Source organism: Acinonyx jubatus, chromosome A1, assembly GCF_027475565.1.
Source record: "Acinonyx jubatus isolate Ajub_Pintada_27869175 chromosome A1, VMU_Ajub_asm_v1.0, whole genome shotgun sequence".
Lineage (NCBI taxonomy): Eukaryota > Metazoa > Chordata > Mammalia > Carnivora > Felidae > Acinonyx > Acinonyx jubatus.
The window spans coordinates 156,341,341-156,355,640 of NC_069380.1; the positions used below are offsets into that span (position 1 = coordinate 156,341,341).

General features: G+C 36.7%; 1 protein-coding gene across 8 annotated transcripts in view; it reads left to right on the top strand.

The window, feature by feature from the left end:
• CAST (calpastatin) overlaps nt 1–14,300 on the top strand; it is a 107,933-nt gene that overhangs the window by 2,665 nt on the left and 90,968 nt on the right. For all 8 annotated transcript variants that reach the window (XM_027037551.2, XM_027037483.2, XM_027037522.2 and 5 more), the window contains exon 2: nt 10,574–10,636. In XM_027037551.2, coding sequence (XP_026893352.1) covers nt 10,574–10,636 — 63 coding nt within the window. The remainder of the gene's footprint in view (nt 1–10,573; nt 10,637–14,300) is intronic.

Genomic DNA, 14,300 nt, shown 5'->3' on the forward strand with positions numbered 1-14,300 from the left:
TAGCTGTACACATGGCTTCCTAACCAATTTTGTCTGATGGTTACAAAGGGAGTGATCAGAGACCATTTTTGAGAATTAAAGAAAAGCTATAGACCATTTTCCCTCAGCAAAATACACACACAAATACACAAAAGCTTACCATAAATCCTCTAAAGGTCCACAGAGCCAATTTATAATGTATATATATATTTCACATATATACAATAATTATAATATATAATAATATAATATGTAACATAATTATATAGTATTACATAGTATATAATATAATATGTTATATTATATTATACTATTATAATTATATAATAATTATATATTATATAACTATATATTTTATATGATAGTATATATGTACTTTTATCAGGTATGTCATATATGTGTGTGTGTGTGTGTGTGTGTATATATATATATATATATATATATATATATATATATATATCATGCTCCTGGTAAATCCTATAATATCTATAAATCTCCTATAAATAATATCTTTACTAGAATCCTTTAAATACTCAAAAGATTGTGAGTGACCTTTTTTTTTTTTTTTATTTAATTTTAGAGACAGAGTGAAAGTGGGGAAGAGGGCAGAGGGAGAGAGAGACAGAAAGACAGAGAGAGGGACTATCTTAAGCAGGCTCCACACTCAGCAAGGAGCCTGATGCATGGCTTGATCCCACGACCCTGGATCATGACCTGAACTGAAATCAGGAGTCAGATGCTCAACTGACTGAGCCATCCAAGCACCCCATGAATGATCTAACTTTAAAAATTTAGGCAGAATAAAATAAAATAATTAAAAGATGTATCTATGATGTTTGTTTAAGGAAGTATCACCTTTAAGCTAGTCAGTGACACATTACAATGTATATTTCCACACCAAATACCAACAAAATCATTGATCTTATTTTCTGAAGAATTATGTGGTTGTAATAAAAAAACAAAAACAATAACAACAAAAAAACTTTAAAAAGCTAGAGCTGAAGAATATCTGATGAGCATCATAATGATGAAGCATGGAGAATAAATTTGGTTGACACTAATCACATTCTGTGTCATAAGTTGACTCAATTTGGCCATGCTAATTAAAGGTGTTTCTTAGTCTAATTAGACCCATGAGCCCAGTGGAAGGAAGCATGATCAAGGAGCCCAGTCATTTGGAAGGCCCCATCATTGTGGCCAGTCTGGGAACACTGTCACAAGCCTTCTATGGCAGGACAGACCACATAACTGCAGTAACTTTTAGGTGTAAGGAATGCAAATTACAGAGTCTGCAAAAAGTCCACAGGCTTTAGAGTATTGGGGAGAATGGAGATCAGACACAACTTTGCTCTTTTGGTTGACAGTTTCTAAATTGGTTTGCTTCCCATTGCAGATAGGACTTTTAAATTAGGACTAACATCTGATGATATTGTTCTTTAATCAGTTTTGGCACTTCCCAGAAAGTTAATTATATCCCCCAAGTGCTTTTTAAAGAATGGTACTATGGCTTGTTGAGGGTAGAAATATGGGTGGCCATTTGAGATTCTAAGGTGAATAGGTAGGCATTTAATTCTGAGTAGGTTGTCTGGTGTAATACAGACTTCTCAGAGCAGCCCATCCTTACTCTTTTTTTTTTTTAAGTTTATTTATTTATTTTGAGAGAGAGAGAGAGAGAGTGTGTGTGTGTGTGTGCATATGTGTGTGTGCATGAGTGGGGGAGGAGCAGAGAGAGAGAGAGAATCACAAGCAGGCTCTGTGCTGTCAGTGCAGAGACCAACACAGGGCTTGATCTCATGAACCATGAGATCATGACCTGAACCAAAATCAAGAGTCGGACACTTAACTGGCTGAGCCACTCAGGTACCCCAAGCCCATCTTTATTCTATTCTTTTTCTTGAGGTTTATTTTCTTTGTGAGTGTTTTTAATTTTTTTGAAGGTGAAACATACACAGCATAAAATTTACCATCTTAACCATTTGTAAGTGTAAAGTTAAGTGGAATTAAGTGCATTCACGTTTTTTAAGGTTTTATTTATTTAACTAATCTCTGTGTCCAACATGGCATTCAAACTCTGAGATGTAAGGTAGCATGCTCCCCCAAATGAGCCAGCCAGGCATCCCATGTACACTTATATTCTTGTGCAACCATCATCACCAGAACTCTTTTTATCTTGAAAAAGGAAAACTCTAGCACCATTAAAAATAAATCCCCATTCTGGGTGCCTAGGTGGCTCATTTGGTTAAGCGTTAGCTCTTGATTTGGGCTCAGGTCATGATCTCACAGTTGGTTAGTTCAAGCCCCGTGTCAGACTCTGTGCTGACAACATGGAGCCTGCTTGGAATTCTCTCTCTTCCTCTTTCTCTGCCCCTCCCCAGCTTGTGTGCTCTCTCTATCAAAATAAATAAATAAACTTAAAAAAAGTAAGTAAATAAATAAATCCCCATTCAACTTAAGTATGTCCACTTGAATATATAGAATTGTATGTATTCAGTTCAATTCTCTTGCATTTCTTGTAGATAAAAATTACAAGTGCATCCTAATGACTACTACACAAGCAACAAAGTAACTATTGAAATTTTCATGACATCTTCTTTGATTTAGAGAAAATTCAAAATTCATGCTACCTCTGAAAACCCGACAGAAAGAGCTGTGGTCATAACAGTGTCATCTTGGCATATCCATGATAATGTTAAAATGGTAGGGGAAAGCATACATGGAGTTTAAGTGAAACATTGAGATTTCAGAATTCTAGCCATACTTAATATGTGTCCTTAATATGTGTCTTTTATATGATAATCCCAAAGAAGATTAAGCTAATAGCACATGTTTTTAGAGGAGCAGGAATATATGTATGAAAAGCCAGACATTTTACTTACTTATATTTCTTAAGTAATTATTCTCCCTGTAGCACTTAGCACATGGTGGCTACTCACTGATTCTTTTTCAATAAATAAACTCTATTACTCTTTGAGTTTGGAGTTTTCAGTATGAAAACCCAGTGAAATGCCTTTGGGTGACTCTAGGGAGATACATATGCTTTAGATAAGAGGATTCTAACTTCTTCAAAACTCTTTATCACGTAAGAGAGGATAATATAATCAACTGTTTATATACCCCTTCATCTTCAGTAATTATCAAAATTGTAATATTGTGCTACTCTTCCTTTATTTAGCTCCCAGCCCCACCAGCACACCAAACACACACACACACACGCACACACACACACACACACACACACCTCTTCCTTCCAAACTATTTTAAAACATGGGGAATTGCACATTTAAGTATCATGCCTGTGACTGACTTGGTGTAGATTATTTGGAAAATGAATTCTCTATTCCCTGTGTACTTTGTTTCCATAGATATAATATAGAAATGTGAGATTAATATACAACCATAAGAGACAAAATACTAAATATAAATATATCAGATGAACCTGGTTACTTTATACTTATGAAAAATAGAAGACTAAATTCTCTGCTCTAACATTTACAGCCTTAGAAAATGAAACCTTTAAACCTTTGCTTATGTCTCTTATTCATTTTACTATTTCATAATTCAGTACAATCAGGTTGTTGACAGAGAAAAACAAGGGAGTAGAATAACTGTTACTGTATTCTAAAAGGAACTAGGCAATGGGCCAGGCTCCTCATTAACATCAACTTGTTTGAGAAATATGTCATCCCGTGGGCCAAGTACTATTAGCTTCATTTTATAAATAGAAAACAAAAAGGTTAAATTATTTTGCCCAGGATCACAGAGCCTTTCACATTCACACTTCTTCTGTCCCATCAGAGTTTGTCAGAGAATGGAATGCAGGGAACTGGTTACCCAGGTAACAGAAGAGTCTGGGAAGCCACCCGGAGATTAGAAATTTCAGGAAGCTGCTATCATTTCTAGGCAGGGCGGACTGGTGGGGAGCTGGATTGCCCTGGGCAAACTGGAACTGCAGCTGGCTGATTCTGCAGGAAACACTACTACAGAGGCTCCCAGAGGCAGAAAGGAGGAGGAAATACCACTTACCACCTCCAGTCTCCTACCCCTGCCTCCCAAGCCTGAGGCCTTTCATCCCAAATATCCCTGGTAGAGGTAGCAGGGAGAGCAGGAGCAGGGGGAGCAAGGAATTCTGGGCAAGGAATTCACCTAAGGGCAAACAAGTCTAGCATTGCTCCAGGGAGATGGTTTTAAAGCAAAACCAGCTTTACATCTTGGTCCTTCTGCTTGTTTTAGCAAGCAGAATACAAACAAGAATGGATTTTAAGGGATTTTGCAAGAAATACCAATTTATACATTGTTAATTTTTCAAGCTATTTGGGGGGGGGGGCTTCTTTCTCTTTTGTCTAGTTTATTAACCTGAACAGAGCAAAAGTACTTCTCAGGGAATATTTAGAGCTCTGTGGAAATACATTCATTCAATCAAGAATTATTTGTCACACCCCTACCACAGGACCAGAAAAATAAGAATATAGTTTACCATCTGGTTGGGAAGGCAAAATAGACATTTATGAAGGAATCAGTAAGCAAGAGAGTATCAAATAAGGCGCTAATTTGTTTTACTAAGAAAATCGAGACTAATGTGCAGATACGAAGGTACAATGTACCATAAATAGGGCAAGGCTCAGAATTAGGAAGGCTGGTGTGAACACAGGGCACTGCGCTCCTTCGTTGACCAATCAGAGCCCCAGAGCTGCCCCAACCTTCGTGACCAGGGGAAGCTCCCCATGGGTGCCAACTCAGTGGGGTGATTTGAAGAGCAGAACCGTCTGCTTCCTGTCATGGTGTCCACAAATCTCCTCTCAAAACCAGTGGTCTCGAATCCTAGCTGCATATTCAGATCAGCTAGGAAATTTTAGAGAAATATTATCTGTGCTCTGGCCCCACTATAGACAAGTTAATTTCCTGCACTCTGGCATTAATGTTTCCAAGTGTCCCAGGTGCTTGTGACCCACACTGAAGGATGATACCCACTACTAAATGAAGGCTTTCTGATCCTCTGAAGGGCCTGAAAACAAGCTTTTCTTACCATATGCAATGGTAGTGCAGTGAGAGAGCTGAGCTCTGAGTAGGAGGGAAGTCCAGAGGGCATCAAGATAACCTCTTATTGCTTCATGATTTGTCTACAGCTATCACTGGACCTGCAAATATTGATCTGTATGGCCTTGCCTCCAAGTAGAAAAAGACAAACTTTCCAGTTGTTTTCAAATAACCTTTACTGTTTTTTAAAACAATTTTATTCAGGTATAATTCACAAACCATAAATTCATCCGTTAAAACCTACAACTCAGTATTTTTAAGTATATTCACAGAGTGGTACAAGAATCACTTCAGTTTAATTTTAGAATGTTTTTGTCACCCTAAAAGAAAACTTTGTCTTTTTTTGTTTTGTTTTTGTTTTGTTTTTGTTTTTGTTTTTAAATTAAAGCAAAAACATTTCAGAAGCACACTAGCATTGGGCACTCTCACCTGGGTTTGCATTTGCAGAAGCTCCGATTTTTTCTATCTTCCTTCTTCCTTTATGTATGTGTATAAGTTTGCCCTTATTTTCTTCTCCATTATGTATGCCCTTGACTGTGTGTCTGTCAGAGTGTATGTGGGCAACATAGGGAGGGTGCCCAGATGCTCACTAGCACACATCCTCACTGGGGTGAGCCCACAGGCTGCCAGCCTTACTGCTCCTGGATCTTGTTGATTTCCGGACAGGTTTTTGGCTTTGCTATGGCTGAAGATTTTAAGCCTATAAATGCTGTACCCTCCAATGAGGACAGAGGACCGCTGTACTTGCCAAATACGCAGTGATCCGTGGGGGTGAAAACAGTTTGGAAAATTATTCCTTTTGGGGGGAAGACAGTGAAGTCCCTTATCTGCTTTCTCCCTGCTTCTCAACTCCTGCTGCACATACCACCTCTTTCGTCCTAACTCCCTGAGTGTCCTATCTTCTGCAGCTTTGTTCTCCCAGTGGATTTCTACTGCATGAGAGTTGGCATCCTGCTCTTCCTGTCTTTGGCCTCCAGCTCCTAATACAGGACTGAATTTACATACTGGCCTGTTTGATCCATTTTATAAAGCAAACCACTTTCAGGATAGGGAAGTTCTGTTTTGGTTTGTTGTTTTCATTTCAGAGCATTGGATTGAGACTTTCTTGATGTGGATCTTAAGATCTCACCTAGCTTTTCACTAGATCCAGCAAAGCCCATCTCTGGGCGATAGACTATAATCTGGATATGTGATATGATGGAGGAGGACTTCACCTTTCAGATCCTCTATTTTTTTATCCATAAAATGAGGTGACAGTGTATACCTCTGGAGTTGCTGAGGGGAGTGCAGGGAATCGCTTAGGGGAAATGGCTAGCAATGGGCTAGCCACAGAGTAAGTAGGTGCTTAGAACATGTTCTTTTCCTTCCCCTCATATAGAAAAGTCCTCCCTGGATTTATCAGTTTTGTGGTTCAGTTCTCATTCCAGACCTGTCAGTACTTCCCTTCTCCGTGCTTCTCTCACCTCTCCCCACCCCACCCACTGCGTGAGGTAGTGGACAAAACCTTCTCTCTTCCCTCTTAGAAAGACCTTGCTGCAGGTAGGTTCCTGTGCTGGATTGAATCTGACATATTTCATTCTACCAGCTCAGTTGTGTAGGAAGTGCTCAGTTATGCCATGGATTAAATAATGAGGCACTTTGTGTGTTAACTATGTTCATGTTAAAAAAAAAAAATTAGGGGCACCTGGGTGGCTCAGTCTGTTGAGTGTCCAACTCTTGAGTTCAGGCTTAGGCCATGATCCCAGGGTCTTGGGATCCGCCCCTGTATTGGGTCTTCATTGAACATACAAACTGCTTGAGATTTTCTCTCTCTCTTCCTCTATCTCTTTGCGCCACTTTTGCTTTCCTCTCTAAAATTAAAAAAAAATAATAATAAACATAAAAAATCAGGCACTTTGAATATCTCACAGTGCAAAGATATAACTGATTTTACATCATTAATAGACTGATGAATATTCAATAAGCCCCAAGGAATGATCAAAGAAATGGTTCATTCATAAGGTTGGTATTTACTAGAAATTAAATGATGTTAGGTAATTTTTGTTAATTCTCTTGGAGTAACAATGATATTGGAGTTACTTGGGGAAAATTCTTCAGTTTAAGGAGATGCTTAGTGAAATGCTTACGGATAAAGTTTCAGGATATCCGCAATTTACTCTCAAATACAGGTACATATACAAATCCAGGTAGATAGATCTGTTTGTAATATATGCAAATATTGCAAAATATAGGAACAATGTTAATCGTGATAGATCTAGTAGTAAGAATATTGGCACTCATTGTATTATTCTTTTAACTTTTCTTTGTGTTAGAAAAAACTTACAATAGGGGTGCCTGGGTGGCTCAGTCCATTAAGCATCCGTCTCTTGGTTTTGGCTAGTGTCATGATCTCCCAGTTTCGTGGGTTCAAGCCCCATTTCATGCTTTATGCTGACAGCACGGAGCCTGCTTGGGATTCTTTCTCTCCTTCTCTCTCTTCGCCCCTCCACACTGATGTTGTTTCTGTCTCTTTCAAAATAAATAAATCAACTTAAAAAAAAGAAAAAATATATACTAAAAAGTGGGGTTAAAAAGAAAACAAAGAAACTGGGAAAATATAATCCATAAAGTTCCTTAAAAATATTGCCATTTGATTGTGTTTTTTATGTCAGTATACTTCTGTGTATTGTAACAAAAAAAAAAAAAAAAGACTTCCTACTGACAGCAAATACTTCTTTTGAAGTCATGAAATACCAGTTCTTATAGAACATAATTTTTGTAAGTTGTCCTTATAACTGAGCATTTGAAAAAGTATTCATAACATATACCACTCCCAAACTATTTGGAGCCTACATAATTTGTGGAATTTTGAGTGTTTAAATGGAAACAAGTGACTGATAGTGTTGATTAATCTAGAAGAATGAAATTTTGAAACACCCCCAGAAAATGACTTTTTAAAACTTTTTCTTATATTTATTTATTTGCATTCCCTTTTTTTTTGTTTGTTTGTTTTTTGTTTTTTTTAAAGTAATTTCTATGCCCAATGAACTCATAACCCTGAGATCAAGAATCACATGCTCTATGGACTGAGCCAGCCAGGGGCCCTTTAAAAAAAATTGAAGGAAAAACATCTATATACCTAAAATTTAGAGACAAAGGGCTATCTGAACATTTACTGTAGGGTAACGTATCATAATATATATTTGCCACATGAGCAGGAAGCAGAGGGGGTCCTTGAGGAGAGCATGGAGACTTCTACCAGACAAAAGCAACTGACTAAGTTTTTTTGTTTGTAAAGTAGAATACTAATACCTCTTGAAGAGTAAATGACACATGCAGCACGTTCAGTAAAACACTGGATTTACCAATTCTGGAAGGAGACAAATTGGATAAATCTGTCATTATAGATCTATCCCTCTTAAATTCTATCTGCAAATGGTGAATGATTCTTCCCTCTAGTCAGGCCTTCAGGAATCTTCTAAAATTTGTCATTTACCATTTAGCATTGATATATATGTGGGCTTTTAGATGTTTTTTCTCCCAAGATTCATGAACTACTCAATACTGATTGCCCTCAACTGTAGATAGACAAACACTAGACTAGGACATCATGGTGAAACAGGGCTTCATTCACCAAGCTCTTGCAGGCTGGCTGCTTTTCAGTGGATTCCGCCCCTTGATCCATGATGGTGCTACATTTTGGGGAGAATTTTCCACACAAGAAAGTGATTTACTCCTAGTTTTTCATACAAAAACTCTTTTCTTTAATGTTTATTTATTTTTGAGAGAGAGAGAGAGAGAGAACAAGTGGGGGAAGGACAAAGAGAGAGGGAGACACAGAATCCAAAGCAGGCTCCAGGCTCTAAGCTGTCAGCACAGAGCCCAACACAGGGCTTGAAATCACAGACTGTGAGATAGTGACCTGAACTGATGTTGGGCGCTTAACTGACTGAGCCACCCAGGTGCCCTGTGTACAGAGAATACTTAATGCAAGATTTCTTCCATGTGTCTGATATTTCTTGGGCTTTTTAAAACATATGTTGATATGACTAAAGGAAATATTAACTTATTCTATTTAGCATGGTATAGTGACAAGCAATATATTATAAGTCAGAAAAGCTGCTTTGCAAACTTTTCCCATTTACTGGTTATGGGTCCTTGTGAAAAGCTCACTGAATTCTTCTTATTCTTAGTTTTTCATATACCAAAAATCACATGAGCTTCTATTTTGTATGAAATAAGAGTGTGTATGAAAGTAGATAATTAAAAATATAGGGGCACCTGGGTGGCTCAGTCGGTTAAGCAGCCGACTTCGGCTCAGGTCATGATCTCGTGGTTCGTGAGTTCGAGCCCCGTGTCAGGCTCTGTGCTGACAGCTCAGAGCCTGGAGCCTGTTTCGGATTCTGTGTCTCCCTCTCTCTCTGACCCTCCCCCGTTCATGCTCTGTCTCTCTCTGTCTCAAAAATAAATAAACGTTAAAAAAAATTAAAAAATTAAAAATATATAAATTATTAATTATTATACATAATATAATATAAATTATTAACATTAATATTACTGTTGCTGCCACTCTTCTTCAAATAATTTCATTGACTTACATATTCAGGTTATGATTCTGCTCTAGGGATTGTCATGGGGTTTTATATTTTGGTTTAACTGAAGGTGGTCAGGATTGAACCCAATGGTAAGCTTTTATTTTCTTATATTTAGTGAGGTTCTTTTCCCCCACTTTCTTGCATATCCCACAATGTACAAGAAGTGAAACAATTCTTTGTAACCCTTTTCAGGAGCATATGCTTGTTTGTTTTTTTATTTCTCAAAAAAATTCAATAAATTTTATGGCTTATTTTATCTTATTATCAAAACAAATGAGGCTGTAAGCTACTTGAAAGTTTTATGTAACACATAAAAATACTTATTTTCATTCATTTGTTCTGGTGAGAAAAATGAAATTCATTTCATTCATTTCATTCATTTGTCCTGGTGAGAAAAATAATTCTGTGTCTGGACATAATGAAATTCCAAAGCCATAATAAATAGAAGTTGCAGGTATGGTCTTTACCCTTCAGGGTTTATCTTCCTGCATTTGTGAGTACTCAGATAGAAGAACTCTGGGTAATTCCCAAGAACCATCAGAAGTGATGGTAGATTTGGAAGCTATGGTCGTCCGTCGAGCCCATGCTGAACTGAGGCTTAAGTATGGTTTTAGACTCAACATGGTCTTTAGACATCACATCTCCATGAGGAACCACATGTCTCCCACACTGGCAATTTGGGCTTTAAAATTAAGTGAGGCATTTTGTAGGAGACGAGATGCCGCCTTAGAATCACCATCAGATCTATGTCTGGTTAATTATAGACTGACTTTCTACATCCCAAATGAATGTCTGTAGCTTCTCTTGATTTTTGAAAGCCACCCATGTCAGTGTGGAATTATCAACATTTTCAGAAGGAAGATTAAAGGGGTCCTTGTTTGTACAGTATACATATTTAGCCCTTCAGGAGTAAAGTCACTATTACATTATCTTGTAACACCTCCTTATTTTAAACATTATCTTTCTTCCTTTTTATGTTTTTATAGCATGCCGGTGAAAAAACCAGTGGATCACCTTCAAAGTCAGGAGAAAAGAAAGGATCAGATGAGGTAATTTCTGCAGTACTGGGCTTTGCTTTTCTCTTGCTTTTAATTGTGAATTCCATCTTGACACAGATAATGAGGTTGCAAAGAGTTCCTACTGGAATTTTGGCAGATTTAATCTGAATTAAGATTTGATTCAAGAATGTAAGTGAAAATCATTACAAATTAATAAGAATTAAGAATTAATAAGAATTATTTTCCTGGGAAAAGAATCTTTAGAAATTGTTTCTATTTAGAACTAGAACCCAGTTATTGAAGGTATTTTCCCTATAGGAATTGCTGAACCTTAAATGTTTTGTTGGTGAACATGGCAGATTTAGAGGAGGAAACCAAATGCTCTAGTGGAAAAGGAAATCTTTTTTTCATGAGAATACACTATGAAAGAACAGTGATAGCCTAGATTAATCTGTTATTCAGGTTCATAAACAAAAGGAAAAGAGAAAGTCTATTTTATTTGGCTCAATTGTATGGAAACACTAGTAACACCAAATCTTTCCACTTTGAGATGGTTGTTTTTGAGCTTGTGAATTTCTCCTTCCACTGAATGACACACCATTATGTGGCCTTTCAACACTGGTCAACTTCTCCATGGAGAAGGGACCTGTGAATGTGCTGTCCTTCCAAAGGGCACTGGATGTGCCTCCCTTTTGCTACTTTTTACATTTTAGATCTCAATAGATATGCTCATCTTCATTTGATAGGAATTATCACTGTCATTTCCATTTGGTAAAACAGCCAAGTCCTAAATGGTACATGGAAAACCAGAAAGCATACAGTGATCATTATATTTTTTCTTTGTTATCAACATGGTTTCAAAAATTTTCCTCCTCTTCTTCCTGCAGTTTTTAAATATTTAATATGTTTCAATATATTCAATATAGGAAGAGATTGTTATGAATAGAAGCTGCTATGGATTCTGCACTAAGGTTCACTCTACTTTCTACTGTCATTTTCTTACTAATATCCTTGAAAATATAATTTAGATTATTAATGAGCAGATTTGTAATGAAGTTTGCCATGGAGGGCAACTGTTTCTTTAAAATTAAAAAATAAGAGTAAACATTTATTTAGATTTTATCCTGTTTCTTTGTTAAATTATTAAAAAATAAATTCCCATATGAAAAACCACATTTTCTCCCTTTACTAGCATGAAAATTACTACAGAGTGTCATTAAGTTCCCTTACCTACCCTACCTTTTAAGTATCTTCCCAGGTAAGATATCTATTAAATGATTTCCTATCTGAAAACAGTAGTGCATCTTTATTCTCCATACTAGGAAGTAATGATTTTGGATGTTATTCTCTATTAATATTAATTAAGAGTAACCTATTTACTTGAAAAGGGAAATCTTTTCTAATGTGGTCAAGTGAATAATAGACTAGGTCTTATAGGAGTATTCTCACTAAATATGTTATTACTTGAGAGCTTAAATATTACATCTTGAATGTACAGGCATTGTTGGTTTAGACAACATCTGATAGCACAGTATTAGGGTTGTTTTATATTAACACCTTGACTATAAAGTACCTTATTCCCATATTTATAAGGGGCTTGAGAAAACTAATAAGGAGCCCTCTTAAAATGTAGCCAGGGGACAATTCGTGATTTCTGTGTTAGTAGAGGCAGACTATACTTTAAATTCGAAACCAAAAGGCTGAACTTCTATCTCAAGAAAAGGAAGAAGGGATTTTTCTTCTCTTTATCAGCAATTCAAGGAATTCTGACATTGTTCCAAAACACTTCTGAGAAATTCAGGTTTATAGCTCTTCTTGTGCTGAGCCTGGACATACTGATCTGTTGTGCTCTGTCCCCGCCAGCAGAACTGAAGAGAGGACGGAGGCTTTTCCTTGTTCCTTTGGCATAAATCACTGTAGTAATTCATATGGTCTGAGACTGAAGATTGTTTATTATCCCACCAAATTCAGTCCATATCTGTTTGATAGGGTAGACAGACCTGTGAGTTGGGATGACTTGGTAGTCAAGATATATTTCCAATAGGATATGTCTCCAGGGAATCTCTAATTCTTTATGTTACATACAGATAAGTCATTGGTGAGATATTGTGGGCCTGGAGACAATTCAAGGAAACTATCTAGTATTAGGCATTATTTTAGCCTTTGTATTCACAGTTATAACACCATGTGCGATTTGGATATGTTATCTATCCTGCCTACCATCCATGATTGGTTACCATTCTCTTTCCTTCTCACAATTACCAGAGAAAGATTTCCTCAAACTAATCCTTTCTCCCAAATATTTTCTTACCACTGCTCTTTTGAACAAGAAGTGAAATCCAGAAGCTTAGTTTGGGTTTTGGTAATCCATTTTCAGACTAGTATATACTTCCAAAGGTTAAACAACATGTCCCTAAGCATATGCAGACATGTAGGCTAGGCTTCTACAGACAAACCCAGACCTTTGAAACAAAGTCAGTTTGAAAGTGTGCTTTCTATGCTTAGGGATACTTCTCTGCATTTGTTTTCTTTCTCCCTTTATTACTTTGCTGCATTTTATTTGGAGGTGCAAGAAAAAGGGTACAGAGGAGGACTTTGGGAAGATATAACCAGGAGCAAAATGATTAGGGTTAGGTAAGAACCACTATTATATTGTCATATGTAAAAATACCTAGGGATGAATGCTCTGTGTGAATTTTAGAGCTCTTTCTCTCCTGCAATCATAAATGGTTTTTACTTGGTTGGAATTTGACCCCTACATAGCCACTAAGTTATCCTAAGAAGTTGGCAGCAATTTTAACAGAATCTTACAACCAAAATATCATTTGTCGTGTTGAGTTTCCAATACAGATGCTTGAGGCTGGACTAGAGTAAGTGTCTAGAACATATTCACTTACTTCTTTATACCAGTCATTATGAATTGGCTAAGACCTCCTCAGATGTAAAGGAGTTACAAAACTAAAAGTTGCATGGATTAATTAACCAAAGGTAAAAGGACTAGAGCAGGAAAAGGAAAAATGGGAAAACTTAACATCAGCCCCTTTAAAAACACTGGAACAAAGAAGCCTTTCCAAACCTGCAGTCAAATCTATGTATAGTATTTGACTAACACATCTGGCCACACTGGGGGAGTATGATCATTTGCGCAACATATGTCAGTGAAGGCCTGAGGAATGGAATTTAAAGCATAAGATGGACACAATCTTTTAGAGCCAATTATAAGAACCCAAATTTAATAATAGATATATTTTTGTGGGTACAAAGGGGGCTATCAACAGGATAGAAATCGTGCCTTACAGGAAAAGATATGTGGGATTCTTTTCTCAGTATTTACCTTTCCTCCTTCTAAAATGCATAAAGTATTAAATGACTCCCAGCATTTTTTACACTTTTCCTCTTAATGAAATTAGTCTTTTTTTTAATCACAAAGACAATGTGTACTTGTGAAAAACAGTGTTATGTAGTCTACCACTTATTTATAACTATTGGTATAAAATTTTCTGTGTATTCTTAAATTAATGTGATAATGTTGCATGTTCATACTTAATATATGATTTGCTGATTTTAGCAACTTTTTAATACAGCGAAAACATAATCATTGAAGAAAATTGAGAAAGTACTGAAGAGGATTTTTTTTAAGTTTATTTATTCCAAGAGAAAGAGCACATGAGCAGGGGAGGAACAGAGAGAGAGGGAGGGAGAGAGAGAACCCCAA